Below are 16442 nucleotides of genomic sequence, written 5' to 3' on the forward strand. Positions count from 1 at the left end.
AAATGCCGGAATCCATTAATACACGCAGATATAACAAGAAAGTGAGTTAAGATGCACAAATCCACCTTGGTAGAGCCAGCTGTTGTAGACCAGTCCATACAGGAGCTGCTGAGTCACAGACCTGAAAGAGTGTTCACATTGCACTTTATTAAAGAATGAAATACAATCTGTAAACATAAATAAATATATGTCATAATAACCCCCGCCCCGGGTTCATGTGCAGAAGTCTGTACACATTTAAGATTGTTTTAAAGGGCACCTCGCATGCTCTCATATCTTTTAATAGTAAACAAAGTTTCACCATGCCACTGTGGATGTCCACCAGGCCAAGCTGAGGATGTCAGCAATGGACGGCTGCAGAAACACAGAGCAGTTACACATGAAAGCTTTCCACTATATCAAAATGTTATGAAATGTCCCAGAATCTCAAATCTGCAGGTGGTCTCTTACCACAAAGATGCTCCTTGTTGCTGCACCAGTGTGGCTGCTGCTGATTGTTTCACATGCAGACTGGAAGTGAAAAGACTGACGGCGATTGAAGATTGAGTTGTTGTAGAGTGCGTGCATCAGGTAAGGGTCTACATCACCAAAGAAAAGACCGATCTGTGAGGGATGAAAGAAAAGAAAGACTGTTACAGAGAGGAAATATAAATGCATTAAAAAAAACAGTGACATGCAGTGGCCAAACATAAACTTATTTCTCATTTACTATTTTAAATTCATTTAAATACTTAATAATAATTATCCTGTAACAAAAAACATATATTTGAAACCTGCAAACATACAGAATATGATCTAAAATATGCAATAACAATAACACTATTAACTACAGATAGGTTGATCAAAACTTCAGAAATTCCCATCTGCTCACAAAACATGATTACATTTTTTATCTTTTACCTTTAGTTTTGCATCCCGTTTAAAATACAGTGAATAATACACACTGCGTACTTTCTTCTAAAAGTAGATAGTACATGATATACTATATAAGAGTAAGCATATTGCCACACAAAGACCAACCTTTTTCCAGTGATCTCTCTGATTGGACATAACCAGGAATCCACCATCATCGATGAGATAGCAGAGCAGGTCCTACAGACAACACGGCAGTTTACACATTTACAGAAATCTATTATATTGTCATTTATTCCCATGCATGCTGCTCAATTAAAAGATCTTTTTTATCCAATGTTTTGAAGATAATATGTGTGTATTTAAAAAAATGTTACACCATAAACACAAATTAGCAAAAAGAAAAAAGTAATTGGTTCATACAGCTAAAGAGAGGTCGAGGGGAAATGTCCCGTCACCGGCCCTTTAAGCTTTCTGAAATGTGTGGCCCCCTGAACAATAAGTTGGCCCTGCTCTAAATAATGCAAACTGAAGACAGTATCCGTCTGTAGTAGATGCTCTGCCACAGTCTAGCGGTTGTGTTAATGTCAACACAAAATATTCTTACGTCAGTGTTCACTTCACAATCCATCTCACAGCTTCTGGATGGTCCACACTGTTTGAACAAACGTTACATTAATGTCACTTTTGTTACAGTAAATACCGTCTGATTGAGTGAATAGTATTGGTAATTAGTGGCCCCGTGCTGTACCTTGTGTGAGCCCTGTCGACTGTCTGACACATTGCTGGCCAGGATCTTAAACTTGTCCACCCACGCCTCCAAGTCCAGCTTCACTCCGACCACTGAGTGAAAACATCCACAGGATCAGAGCAAAGAGAGGAAGAAGAGGGTAAGAAACAGTGTTTTGGTGGGAAGACGACAAAACAGAGGTAGCAGAAAAAATATTTTAGATAAAGAACATTCCTGGGAATCCCAGATGATGCAGGATACCACATTAAGTTTGCATAATAAAAGTTATTTTTTCTTACCTGAAGGTTTGAGTAGTTTGCCTCCTAAATTAACCTCCACAGCAGAACTAACCAGAATTCCAACAGTGCCGTTTTCTGCACCTATAGGGTCGTCCAGCGCTGTTCACAAACAACATGTGATTAGTAGTCATTTCACAACCGTGAACTTGTCTCAGTTCAAAGAAGTCCCACACTTGTGATGAGACCCGAGTTAGTTTGCTCAACCCGAGTCAAGCTTGTTTAAAATGTCACTAAACATTTACAGTTAAGTCTCATTAAATGAACTGAAGTCTCTTACATTCGAGATTTTGTTAGTTTTTTTGGCCACTTTGGGGCAACAGAAACAAGCTGTGAACACAACATTGATCTATCATTACACTTGATATAGTGAACTTGTTAGCAAACAGGTGCTTATTTACACATTCAGCAGTTATGGAGCAACATTATCATTCATTTGGAGTCCATTGGAGTCTGTTTTAGTCTCCACTAACTCCAGAGAGACATATCTGGCTCTTTAGCCACTAATTGCTCCACTACGTTCACCAGGTAGGCCCTGACTTTGTTCATTGTCAGTTAGAGATGCTGTGGCAGAAAACAATGCTGTGAGAGTGAACCAAAACAATAAAGTTGCAGGCTGTAAAACCAAAACAATGAACTGAAAGATCATATAGAGCTTTGCAGTGCTTAAGGAAACTGCAGAGATGGGTGTTAATTCTCTGTGGGTTCATCATTACGAGTGACCCCTTTCACATACACAAGGTCATTTGATCAATAGTTTTTTATAAACATCTTGATTGTTGCCACTTTAAAGACGCAATTGATAACTTTTTTTAATCATATTTTCTCTATACCGTCACTATAGTGACAATAGTGCATGAGACAGATAATCAGTTAAATAAATCAGGTTCCTCTCTCTTCCCCCAGTGCTCCTAATGACTTTTGCAAGACTCCACCGTGCAATCACAGCTCGTGAACTCCGATCAAACTGTCAAACTGGGCAGCGCTGATCAAATATGAATCAAGATTCTGTTACCGCATTGCCTTTTTCTTGCCAAAATGTTTTTGAAAACATATTTTAGTGCACTGTTTAGCTGTAAAATGTTGAAAACTGTCTAGCCAAAACCAAGCAAACTCCTTGGCTCTAAATTGGTGTTTTCTTTTGGGCATGCTGAAATATTTGCTAATGCCATAAGGAGCACTGGGGGAGGCAGAGGGACACGTCTCATGCACTACTGTCAGGATATAGTGACAACTTTAAAAGATGTATTTGCACAGTTACTCACAGGATCTCGATGGAGCTCTGAACATGTAGCCTTTGTTGTCGAGGCTACGTCTGTAGTAATTTGAATTGAAGGGTTCAGGATCCTCGTCCCATAACTCAGCAGCTCTGTACAAACACAACCCAGATCATTAAATGCTTTCTGAAAACAATAACATTTATAGAAAGAATAACTGTGAGATCACTATATATGTATTTCTCAGCTTTAGTAAGTGCATTAATCTTACTCACATGTTGGGAAAAACACGCGTTATTCCTCCATCAGTGGACGCAAATACAGCCAAGAAGCCGTACCTGTAACAGTTACAGTTTACTTAGTCAGCTCTGTCTGTTTGAACTGTGATACCATCCAAGCAGATTGCTGATAATTTGCACAAAGTTTATTTATTCATTATTATTTTTATCATGGTGGATGGTGTGTGAGAATTTTGTGTAAAGCAACAAGTTGACTCACGAATTCAGGTCCTTGTTCTTCCAAACCCGAGAGGCCAGCTGCCCGATAATCCTGGAATCCAAAATCAGGTTGTGGATGAGGCCTTGGTCACCTGAAACAAAAAACAACAAGTACATTATCTCATCTGTGGATATGCAGCAGTGGAAGATATTGTAAAGTACTGAATGCTGTTAACACACTCACACTCATCAGATTCAGGGGAAATGTCCAGCATGAGCGAGAGGAAGTTCTGCAAAAACTGGGTGTTGTTGTCAGAAAGATGCAGACGTTTGCAGTATTCCCTGGAGAAAGAGAGGACAGAATTACTAAGAACTTTACTTTCACTAACACATTGAGAAAGAGTGAAATCAAGAAAGGAAAGAGAGACGGTAATCACCTTGGAGCCAGAAACACGTGTCCTGAAGATTCAAAGGAGCTGGGCAGCAGTGACTGCATATCTGTAAGAGAGACAGTATTACTTTTTAAAAATGTGTTTATTGTTTTTTGGAAAAGAAAAGAAGACAACAACAAATAATGACAGCAATGACATGACATTGACGTCACAAACAATAAATCATGATCAATATCTTGAAAGCTGTGCCTCCCTGTACTCACACTGGAGCTGCAGCATCACATCACTCAGGTCTGCCTGGATGAAGTACTCATTGTAGGGGGGTAATACCAGACCAAGACTGCAGGTGGTGGCATCCCAACAGAGAGACATGAGAATGAGGAGACGGAGAAAGGAAGGGAGAGTGAATCCATCTGTGGGTGCAATCCTCATCAGGCCGCAGCTGGTTGGTTATCATTTGTAATTCATAACATTGTAACTGCTCACCTGTAATCTGTGCCGTTGATAGGAGTCCAGGTGTAACTCCTGTACACGTCATCAATGTATTGCTGCAGTAGAGGAGACATTTAAGGACACTTCAGTCAGCCAAAGTAACCAGGCTGCAGTCTACCCGCTTTTACTTTATGTATGTTAGAAATGAGGATGCAACAGCACAACTTTGCTCACAGAACACATTCCTCAAAGAGTTAAATGTTATGGCCATAATCACAAATAAAATGTAACCCAGGATTGGAACATGTTATCACTCTGTTATAACAGGTGCTAACATCAACATCTTCATTTAATAAACTTTTTTCTGACGTTGTATTATTTGTAAACATGAAAGAAAACAGGCCCGATGAGTTTTCAGATTAACTTTACAAATAGTATATCACATTAAACCAAATTTAATGTATGGTCAAAATAATTATACGGGACAAAATATGAATTGGGCCTTTAACATAGTTATTTAAAGTGAAGACATAATAAAAGTTGATAATTCTTGCTTTAAATGTCTTTAATATTCATAGCATTGCAGATGTACTTGGTGGAGTCTGTGATTCTAATCAAATACCATTGTTTTGTCAAATTCAGCAAATATCTCCTTGCAGTCATCTAGCTATATGTTCTGTGTGCGTGCTGAAAAAAACCTGTTGTTCCGTAAGTGGGAAACAAACAAAGTGGATCGGACTGAGCCACACAACACTATTCCAGGCAGGGCCGGGGAAAGGTCATGGATGTATAAAGAGAAAGGCAGACGGAGCGAGAGGGTCGGTAAATCTGTTATGAGTATTTGTTTGGGTGTTGAATTCAAATATCTGACTCCACCTTTAAGCCTGAATAATCATACTGATTATGTGTCTCATCTTTACATACAGTAAGCTGTACATTACTTTCAGTCTGATAAATAAGCCAAAACAGTTTACTAGGATTTGGATTTTCAACATAGAGTTGTGTGCGGTGGTAAGTAGAGTAGAACAAAGTTGACCTAGAAAGTTGTTTACAGTGAGTAAAGAAAATGTACCACTTTTCTATGACGTTTATTTCTAACTTCCAAATATGTAGTTTAGATAACAAAGTTCAATAGGATTGTTTTAACTGTCTGAGCAGCATGTTTCATGGACCTACTAGTCAACGTTGTCAAGAGTATGTCTGTCTTCAATCTGTGCAAAGAAGCTGATGAGTCAAATTTTAGGTAACTAATTGAAACAACAAAATAGAAGTAAGTAAATAATGTTCTTTAAACATATCATCATATTCCTCATACGCTGGATTAGATCTTATCATAGAAAATGTGTTTGGTCACTGTACATGACGGCTGCAGTCGGACTAAAGAGGCAAAATATATTTGTTTTTAAAAGATCATTTACTTGCCTCATCGACCGACTTGACAAGAGTTTTGACCTGCATTTCACCTGGTCTTCCATCAATCATTTGTCGGCGGATCTAAAACAATAAAAAATACAAAGCGGTTTTTTTCCAGTCACAAACGTGTAATTAAAACATGTTATGTGGGGCCTTCAGTTACCTGGTAGGCAGATTGTCCTGAGGCAGATAAGTTGTTCACTGGCCCGGTAAGAACTTTGAACAACAACAACAAGGAACAGAAAAAGCCTGAAACCAGAAACGTTTCAGTTTGACTTGCCACTAAGTGCTCACCTCCTCTTTATTGCCGTCCTCCACCTCTGCATCCAGGAAGTCCAGCGTCACAGGCTCAGGGAGGTTTACCAGCTGAGAGTAGTGGAGTGAGAAAAATCTATTTACATTAACATCAAATGTAGAACAGGTACACCAGCATAATAATAAACTAAATAAACCCAACACGACCTGTATTCTCCATATGCCTGCGACCCGGAGTTAAATAGTTATTTTTTGGAAACGTTTCATATACACCACCTTTGGCTGAAGATTAGGGTGAAGGAGAAGATATCCATTCGGATCAATGGCAAATATGTATCCATTGGCTCCAAGCTGTTGAAAAAATAAAATAAAGGAATAGCAGTGATGTGTAAGTCTGTTCTCTCCATCACAAATACAAATGAAGAAAAATGTGACAAATAAGGTGCTAATGTGATGTACATACATTGTACCGTGGCGTTAGCCGCTTTATCTCGTCAAGATGCACGTCGACTCCCATGACACCTAATATCAGCTGATTCTGTACAGACAAAAGACATTCAACTGATTAAGAAATAGTTTGACATTACGGGAAATATGCTTATTCTCTTTAAAGTTAGATGCATAGACTGTATAAAGATGGAAAATTTCCACTTAAGAGTGTTAGCCTTCACAAGTAGTGTTGTGAATACCAAATTAGGGAGGCGTTTATATGTACTCTTCTAGAGAACACAGTAAACATGAAGCCATTTCAAGGCAGCATATATTCCATTTCTGCCAATAAATCCCTCTAGATCCTACACACTGCTCCTTGAAAGATGCTCATTTAGTATTCTAGGATATTATACAACAGAGCTAAATTCTGCCTTTGAAAAAATTTAAATAGGTGACCATAACCTGCAACATAATACACATACAACATACAACATACAACATATATAATAATCAGTTGTTCCTACCTGTGAGTTTCCATCCATGGTGAGATTAAATACAGGCAAAGTCCCAGTGACTACCATGCCAAGACCCTACAGAGTCCAAAGACAAATTCTCAAATTACATAATTTATGAGTTTAATTATTTAGTATGTCTAAAATATGTGTTTGGTGCATTTATTATATTTGATCACACTCAGCCAACAAGGTCATGCAGGCTCACCAAAGTATCCTGATACACATTGGTCCACTGAACCTGCTTGGCATAGCTGCCTGCCAGAACCATGGGGCGCCCCAGCACATCGAGGTACTCCTGACAAAACATAGAGATACGAATACGGCTGCAGCTTCAAAACAACCAACAACATCAGGCCACAGGGAGAATTGGTGCTCAAAACAATTGGAAGTGGATGTTTCTATAGAGACAGTGAACAGGGATCAGCTGTATCAGAGGCACTCGACAAACCCACCTGGGTGTTAATCCTTATAGCACAGATGGAACGGATCTCAAAATAGTAACCTGGCAAGCGACAGAGAAAAAAGAAACAGAGAGAGGAGAGCATGTGTGAGCGATGCTATCAGAATAAAAAGAGTGGTGCTCATAAATATTCCAGATTTTACTCGATGTTACTAGACCAGTGACTCAGCCACTTGACTCCCAAAGATAGGAAGCTTGAAAAGGAATATTACTGAGCTTTAAAACTGATGTATCTGTACCTGTACAGTTAAATCAAGACAAATTAAAAGCTCAGATCAGAATGAGAGTTTAAAAAAAATATAAGATCTGGTATCCCATCATGTTTCAATGCAGGCAGTCTGCAACTAATGACTATACACATTATCAATTTATCTGCCAAATTCTTTCTCAATTAGTCTATTAATTCTTTTCATATAAATTGTGCTTTGAAATGTCAGAAAATAGTGTCTTTAAATGGCTGGTTTAGTCCAATCATCAGCGCAAAACCCAAATATATTCAGTTTATAAACATATAAGACAAAGAAAAGCTGCTCGACAATTAATAAGATGGAAATTGAACAATTTCTTAATTATCAAAATAGTTGAAGACTCTATGTCGATTGACTAATCATATACATATACAGTAGTTTCTATTCTTATTCTATTATTTCAGTTCATGTACCTTTTTATCATTTATTTCTGTTACTTTCTATACTTCTATACACATCTTTCTATACTGTATTTATTTATTTCTGTCTTTTCTACTGCTGCAACAACCGGATTGCCCCACTGTGGATCAATAAATGTTTATCTCATCTTATCTTATTTTATCTAATCTTATCTTATTCACTAAAATGTTTAGCTCGACAATGAAATCCAATGACTACTGTTATGTGTACCAGAATGTTACAGAAATGATCTTATAAAGTGCTCAAATAACCTTTTTATTTTTTTAAAGGTTCAATAAAACAGAATGTTTAATTTATTCATTTTATAAAGTCAAATGATTCATAATCCATTTATTGCATGTGTCATCTTCGGGTATGAAGTTCATCACTACTGGAGGTAGACAACCTGATATTGCTTTAGGTAAAAATATCTGACATATTTAACAATATAATATGACCATTTAGTTTTATTTCAACTCATAATTCCCATAATTCCCCTCTCATATACAACTTGTTCTCCTTCAGTTTGAATATCTATCGTATCAGAATAATAACAAAACCTGCACTAAAAGAAAACTGCTCTGTGAGAACAAAAGGAAACTCTTGTGCACAAGTATTCTGTCATTAAGTCACGGTCCCTGCACGATCAAAAAGCATCCTCAGGAACTTGAGTTCTTCTGGGAAGATCCCGTGTCAGCTCTCAGCCGAGAGCAAATCTGACCTACACGAGCAAAAGTGACCTCTGCATGAGCAAACAGAGCCCTGTGAGAAACAACGCTGGTCTGCTCACAGATCTGAGAGGCAGCCTCATTAGTAGTAAGGTCAGCGCATTGTACTGTACATTAAGCTCAGTGATTTATTTATGTGCTCTCAGCATTGATTAATAAATATACAGCAGACGACTCTTCATAAAGTATGGACTGAGTGGGGCAATGAGTTTAAAAGGTTATCTGCTCAGCTAAAAATACTTGTGCTCAATTTACTGTTGATGCTTTGCACATGGCGGGACGGCACAGCCATTATGAACAAATGTTTGAAATTTAAATTTATAACAATGATTCTGTTTGAAAAGTAAGGACAGAGTGAGCGACAGACTGTAGTCTGAACTTCTGAAAACCTTCTATACGACTGTATATACTTTTTATAACATGGGGAAATTCAATTTGTATTGTGTAATTGTATGACTCTACTGCAGTAAGTCCCAACCTTGTACCCCAGGGGGTATGTGGAAAACTCAACTAATAACCAAAAAAATATATCCACACATTTCATAATAAATCACACAAAAGCTCACCTTTGTTGGTGCATGCGATCCACTGTAAAGGTGTGACATCATAGTTGTGTTGACCCACAGAAAAGGTAAAAACTCGAACCTTCAGAGGAACAAATGAAGAAAATTAAAAAATATGTTTTTGGAGGGTTTAAGATTAAGACACCGCAATGCAACAATGCTGAATGTAACATAAAGGTGTCCGTTATGGTCAGAACAAACCAACCGTTTTGTTGGGCCAGTTGTATTGCATGAAGACATCCTGAGCTCTGTCCTCTCCTCCATCAGTAAACAACATGATGATTTTATTGCAGTTGGCCCGAGGAACATTTGTCTTCTGAAAAATACATTTAAAAAGGGATAGAGTACGGTTGGTCAATACAGTAAGAGACGTTGGTATTGACATAATCCCCAGTCCATGTCAATCCATATGTGACTTACATTTAACAGCTGGTTGAAAGCAAAATGAAATCCAGACTTGTAGTCAGTGGTGCCTTTAGCCTGCATCTGATTCACTGCATCCTTGAAGATCTTTTTGTTGCGCACATTAGCCTGGACGAGATGTTTGAAGCAGGGAACCACAGCCTCGGCCTTCTCGTTAAACTGAAACACAGCAGGAGTTTGGGCTTAAATATGCTGACGGCTGATGTTAGGGAAACAAGTAAAACAAAGCCAAGAAAGAGAGACATTAAATGATGGAGTCTAACCCTGGCCACGTTGACATAGTCATCATCAGACAAAGTGTCCAGCATTTCCGTCACTGACGCTTTGATGAGTTTCAGTGTGAGTCCACTGACACTGCCGCTCCTGAGGAAACACATAAGTATCATCCCAATCAAATGCTTGATTACATACATGGGGATGCAGGCAAACACTAGCAACAAGATCATTTTACATAAAGGTCTGCAAAAATAATGCAGCAGCACGTGTTTCAGTTTAGTGTGTAGAGAATTATTGCGTAATCTTGTGCCGTCTAAGACACATTTTATGCAAATGAGTTGTGGAGCTGCATTCGTGCCCCACGAAAATGGAGGATGTGTGAGGACAATAAGCTGTGCTGAAAACTTTACACATAATTCCTCCAGATGTTCAATCACAGACATGATTTCCCCTGCCGCAGTGATTAATCAGCATTGATAATTCCTTTCAGCGGCTATTTGTTTGTATTTGCTTCTCCCGTGCTTTACAGTCCACAGAGGAACGCACTAATGTACAGTTTGCTAATGAAGTGTTTGTTTTTCCCAGACATTATCTTTAGCTGGGCTGCTAAAATTGCAAGCACGAAACACCTTAATGCAACCCTAGTGAACATATGGACAAACAATATTTAGTAACTATACCCTGATGTCCCTAAATACTGTCTGAATGACTACATATAGAGAATATGATTTTCAGGTTTTTGGCCTACAGTTAATTCAGCAGTATTTCTTCACTATGGGTGAAGAAATAATACAATAAAATAACAATAAAAAACACAGTCCACAGTTCATTACTCATTGTTTATTATTTGTACCTGAATACATGGCTGCCTGAGTGACTATGTCATCCATGAGGGCTGCGCTCCTATTTCCGTCATTCAACTCAATAATAGGATTAACCTTGCACAAAACTCGATGAACGAGCCATTACCACCACAATGAATAGCAACCACGGGGACAGCGACAACAGGCTGCTGTACTCGACCCTGCGTTTGCCTACACTCAGAAACATGATCTAGCACAGAAACAGGAAGAATAACTTGGTCTGATCGTGTTTAAGCTTTAAGCAATAGTTTAAAATAGGCATTTCAGTAAATACACACATTCAGAGTTAAATGAGAAGATCATCACATGTCTCATTTTATTATATTATTATTATATATGATATTATATGTCATGTTTCTGTCTCAGAAAATTAGAATATTGTGATAAAGTTCTTTATTTTCTGTAATGCAATTAAAAAAACAAAAATGTCATGCATTCTGGATTCATTACAAATCAACTGAAATATTGCAAGCCTTTTATTATTTTAATATTGCTGATTATGGCTTACAGCTTAAGAAAACTCAAAAATCCTATCTCAAAAAATTAGAATAGTTCCTCAGACCAAGTAAAAAAAAAAGATTTATAACAGCAAAACAAAATCAAACATTTGAAAATGTCCATTAATGCACTCAGTACTTGGTTGGGAATCCTTTTGCACGGATTACTGCATCAATGCGGCGTGGCATGGAGGCAATCAGCCTGTGGCATTGCTGAGGTGTTATGGATGCCCAGGATGCTTCAATAGCGGCCTTTAGCTCATTAGCATTGTTGGGTCTGGTGTCTTTCAGCTTCTTCTTCACAATACCCCACATATTCTCTATGGGGTTCAGGTCAGGGGAATTGGCAGGCCAATCGAGGACAGTAATGCCATGGTCAGTACACCAGTTACTGGTGGTTTTGGCACTGTGGGCAGGTGCCAGATCATGCTGGAAAATGAATTCCTCATCTCCATAGAGCTTTTCAGCAGACGAAAGCATGTAGTGCTCTAAAATCTCTTGGTACACAGCTGCATTTACTCTGGGCTTGATGAAACACAGTGGACCAACACCAGCAGCTGACATGGCTCCCCAAACCATCGCTGACTGTGGGAACTTCACACTGGATTTCAAGCAACTTGGATTTTGCTCCTCTCCAGCCTTTCTCCAGACTCTGGCGCCTTGACTTCCAAATGAAATACAAAACTTGCTTTCGTCTGAAAAGAGGACTTTGGACCACTCTGCAACTGTCCAGTGCTTCTTTTCCATAGCCCAAGTCAGACGCTTCTTCCGTTGTCTTGAGTTCAGAAGTGGCTTGACCATGGGATACGGCTATTGTAGCCCATTTCCCGGACACGTCTGTGAACAGTGGCTTTTGATACCTGGACTCCAGCTTCAGTCCACTGTCTTTGAAGCTCCCCCAAATTCTGGAAGCGACTCTTCTTCACAATGCTGTTAAGGCTGCGGTCATCTCTCTTGGTTGTGCAGCGTTTCCTGCCACATTTCCCCCTTCCAACAGACTTTTTGTGGAGGTGCTTTGAAACTGCACTCTGTGAACAGCTTGCTCTTTGAGACATTTCTTTTTGTGTCTTACCCTCCTGATGGAGGGTGTCAATGATGGTCCTCTGGACAGCAGTCAGATCAGCAGTCTTCCCCATACTTGTGATTTAGTTTACTGAACCAAGCTGAGTGTTTTTCAAGGCTCAGGAAACCCTTGCAGGTGTTTCGAGTTAATTAGACGATTCAAGTGATTCGTTGAACACCCTACTAGTATACTTTTTCATGATATTCTAATATTTAGAGATAGGATATTTGAGTTTTCTTAAGCTGTATGCCATAATCAGCAATATTAAAATAATAAAAGGCTTGCAATATTTCAGTTGATTTGTAATGAATCCAGAATGTATGACATTTTTGTTTTTTTAATTGCATTACAGAAAATAAAGAACTTTATCACAATATTCTAATTTTCTGAGACAGTCCTGTATATCACCTACATACCTTAACTATGAAGCTACAGCCAGCCGCTGGTTAGCTTAGCTTAGCATAAAGACTGGAAACAGCTATCCTAGCTCTGTCAAACAGTAACAAAATCCACCTACCATCTCCTCTGAGGCTCACTAATTAAAATGTTAATTAAACTGTAAATGACAACTTGCTGTTTTACGGGGGGTTGTGTACCAGACTATTTCTTAGCCGAGGAGCTATTTATTGTTTTTATATATTGGTATTTGTCATCACAATGTCAACACATCACAACACTGCTATATTGCACCCAGGGAACTTTTGAGTTTGAGTATCATCAGTAAAAACTGCACTTCAAAATGTAACTTTATTTTCCGTTCCCTTGACGTCAGTTCAATAAATCAATAAAAAGTTGTAGTACATTTTTTCATTCAACAAGCACTCTTTAGCAGTATGGGGAAAGCAGAGAAATGCAGAACTGAGTACACTTTAATATCTGTTTATAGCAAGCAATATCGTTATCGCGATATTCAACAATAATAACGCATATTTTCCTTATATTGTGCAGCCGTACTGGAAGCAGAGACTTCATAGAGACTCAGCAGGTTAGCGGTTGCCCCCTGTTCCTAGACTTTGTGCTAAGCTAAGCTTACCGGCTGCTAGCTGTAGCATCATATTTATTGGAGACACATAAGAGTGGTATCGACCTCCTCATCTGCCTGTCCGAGCGTGTTTCCAAAATGTTGAACTATTCCTTTAAATGGTAAAGTCCATGTCTCATCAAAAACAATTCTGCCGTTTCTCCAGTTATAAACCACAAAACTACATCATGTACAAACAATTTAGATGTTGTTCTTGTGTCTGGATCATCTCTTACTTGACCTTTCCTTTGTTACACATGATAAGCAATATGAGCTGCACTCTCAGCTGGTTTTTGGCGCAGGGTCAGAGCCAGGTGCACTGTTTTTACACTACAACATGACTTTCTCTAGTTTTTCTAGGACCAGAAGCACAAAGAAGCTGCTCACTTATGTGAAATAACACCACACATGGTCTCTTCACTTCACTTGTGAGTGACAAAAGAAAGTGCAAGGAAGGCTGAGGAAAACTTCACAAATTGATTTCAACACCAATTTATTATTTAAAACTCCAAAGAATGGGACAGTGTTGTATGTTTGTTTTTTTAAATTCACAGGATAAGCAGTAGCAGAAGCAACACACATGCATGCTTTTAAACATTATTAATTACTTACACATCAACAAGAATGACCATATCTTTGGGGGACGAGGCTCCCTGGATGTACCTGTGACAAAGGAAAAGAGAGGGTGCAGAATGTAAATCTATTGCACCTGCGTGTGCCGACATGATAATATGCTTTAAGCATACTGTACCAGGGCCTCCTCCTGACGTCATACAAGTCGATTTTAACGGGGGCTTTCCAAGGTGTGGCTGAAAAAATTAAAAGATGTTTCCCTCAAACTGTTTATGTAAATTTGAGTTCAATCCTTTTAAAACATCCCTTCACAAATGCAACATCAATTAAAAAATAAGAATGGTGTTAGAAGCTACCTGGGTAGTAGCGAGTGACGCCGGTCGCACTCCCGAACGCTTGCCACAGCAGAGAGGGATCCTCCTGACTGTTCTCCATGAACACTTTCTCCAGCGCCTGCGTCCAGTTCAACTCATTCAGGATGACTGGAGCTGATGGGGAAAGAAAGGTTACACTAGAGTTACACGACACTACAGGTGAATAGGGTAACTAATAGTTACCACCATGAAGCTTCCCCAGTTGGTTGCTTACACTAAGACAATTATTTGTTGTATTACAAGTGTTATAAAAATGTTATGTTTAAATATGCAAACTTTTGGTGAATTTGGAAGAAATCCATGAACACAAACAGACAAAATCAGTCAAATATACACTTAAATTTGTATTTTGGATGTTTTCTTTTCACTAGTCTGAAAGAAGAAGGAAAATCGGAAATATGGAAGCAAAATAGCCCAAAATCAAAAAATCGACCAGTGCATGAAAGAATTATGTTTTTGCTCATAGGGTCTCGCCTTAAACTTCTTAGATATGCTCCTTAAAATATGTAAAATAAAACAACTCAAAACACAAGCATCTGGCATCTTTCCATGCAGCTGAGAAATACGTAATATAATCACAACTTCACTTGCCTCCTTTATAAATATCAGTGGGAATCTGAACAGCTGTGTAGGAGTAGTTGACAATGTTTTTGAAGTTTGGATCGTACACAAACTCCAGCTTGATGTGCGAAGGATTTTCCACCTCTCCTTCTCCATCCATGGAGAACTATAAGAACATGAGAGAGCACACATGTCACCTTTACCTTTACAACACATCAAATCATTTTCCATCTGTTGAATCCTCAGTAAGTATAAACAAAGCAGACAAATCTGTTCATTTGTCTCTTACTCACATAATCCACCTCTGCTTTGGAGTCATAATAAGCCATGTCCAGCTCCTAGGAGAAAACAGATGCAGATATGAGGAGGCTGCAATGTTGGCAACCATGAAACAACATGAGGACTAGCAGTCATACAGTATGTAAGTACAGGTACAAACAGTGCATAGTTGTAGTCAAAATCTATGATTGACTAAAGGAATGTAATAGCAATTTAAATGTCTACTGTTTTAATTATATAAGTTTCCTATGTTAAACAAGCCAACTGCCATTTGATGCTAACATAGGAGTGCCGGTCATGTTAATACAAGACAGACGCATCCTGATTAGACTGATACTAAACTAACAAAAGACAGGACACACCCAAATCCTGATCAAACTGTTTAACATACTGAGACAGAATATTGAGTGTATCACCCAATATTCTGTTTACATAACTATTACCTTACAAGCATCAAAGGGCAGTTTGGTTCGGCCCCCCTGTGTTTTTTCATCACCTCGTCTCCAAACCAAATTGTATAAAATGCCTATGTGTCTTCTTCCAACCTGTGCCCTTCCATAGACTACGCTGTATTCTGTGAAACTGGTGCCATTTGTGGCCACAAATAAATGCACAAAGACAACTCTGTCTCTATCACCATGTATTTGATTTTATATACATCTCTCCAGAGTAAAGCAGGAAAACTTCCACAACAGGAATTACTTTTTGAGGGTTTGCCTTGAGTTACAAAACGCATTTTATTATAGTTCTAAAAGCTGTCAAACATGATAGCTCATTACTATAGAGAGAAGAGTATTAGGGCATAAGATGAAAAAGTTATGAGGAAGATTTGCTATTTATGCTGCATTTCGAGAATAAAGTCGAAATGTTGATAATAAAGTCGGACTTTTGAGAAAGAATTGACACTACTAGCATAAATGCATATACTGACTTCATTCTCAACTCAACTGTATTCTCTAAATGCTAAATAAATAAGAAAACCTCCTCCTCTGATTTCCCCCCCTTATGCCTGGCCCTAATAGTCTTCTGTACATTACAAAATAGTTACAGAACTTATCAGTAACAGTAAGTTTGACTGACAGAGAGGATGGGCTTACAACAGTGTCACAAAATAAAATGGCAACAGTAACGACAAACGCCCATACCCTAAAGTTATAACTCAAAGTTGCTTATTTAAAAATGCTTAGCTTACAATGATATAAA

At 38.5% G+C, this 16442-nt stretch overlaps 1 protein-coding gene across 1 annotated transcript in view; it reads right to left on the reverse strand.

Annotated features, from left to right (window-relative positions):
- The window catches only part of LOC115008089 (voltage-dependent calcium channel subunit alpha-2/delta-2-like), a 39905-nt gene that overhangs the window by 6514 nt on the left and 16949 nt on the right, over positions 1–16442 (reverse strand). Inside the window, exons 5-34 of the mRNA XM_029431376.1 lie at positions 15254–15298; positions 14991–15126; positions 14382–14513; positions 14204–14261; positions 14065–14115; positions 10056–10155; positions 9790–9951; positions 9575–9685; positions 9373–9451; positions 7424–7473; positions 7177–7266; positions 6981–7046; positions 6488–6562; positions 6301–6375; positions 6064–6135; positions 5779–5850; positions 4411–4472; positions 4188–4264; positions 3970–4030; positions 3777–3874; positions 3594–3684; positions 3371–3433; positions 3144–3247; positions 1882–1980; positions 1604–1695; positions 1460–1507; positions 1021–1092; positions 451–603; positions 302–354; positions 66–121 (exon numbers count right to left, since the gene is read on the reverse strand). Of these exons, the coding sequence (XP_029287236.1) occupies positions 66–121; positions 302–354; positions 451–603; positions 1021–1092; positions 1460–1507; positions 1604–1695; positions 1882–1980; positions 3144–3247; positions 3371–3433; positions 3594–3684; positions 3777–3874; positions 3970–4030; positions 4188–4264; positions 4411–4472; positions 5779–5850; positions 6064–6135; positions 6301–6375; positions 6488–6562; positions 6981–7046; positions 7177–7266; positions 7424–7473; positions 9373–9451; positions 9575–9685; positions 9790–9951; positions 10056–10155; positions 14065–14115; positions 14204–14261; positions 14382–14513; positions 14991–15126; positions 15254–15298 (2503 nt within the window). The remainder of the gene's footprint in view (positions 1–65; positions 122–301; positions 355–450; positions 604–1020; positions 1093–1459; positions 1508–1603; positions 1696–1881; positions 1981–3143; positions 3248–3370; positions 3434–3593; positions 3685–3776; positions 3875–3969; positions 4031–4187; positions 4265–4410; positions 4473–5778; positions 5851–6063; positions 6136–6300; positions 6376–6487; positions 6563–6980; positions 7047–7176; positions 7267–7423; positions 7474–9372; positions 9452–9574; positions 9686–9789; positions 9952–10055; positions 10156–14064; positions 14116–14203; positions 14262–14381; positions 14514–14990; positions 15127–15253; positions 15299–16442) is intronic.

Source organism: Cottoperca gobio, chromosome 5 (assembly GCF_900634415.1).
Source record: "Cottoperca gobio chromosome 5, fCotGob3.1, whole genome shotgun sequence".
Lineage (NCBI taxonomy): Eukaryota > Metazoa > Chordata > Actinopteri > Perciformes > Bovichtidae > Cottoperca > Cottoperca gobio.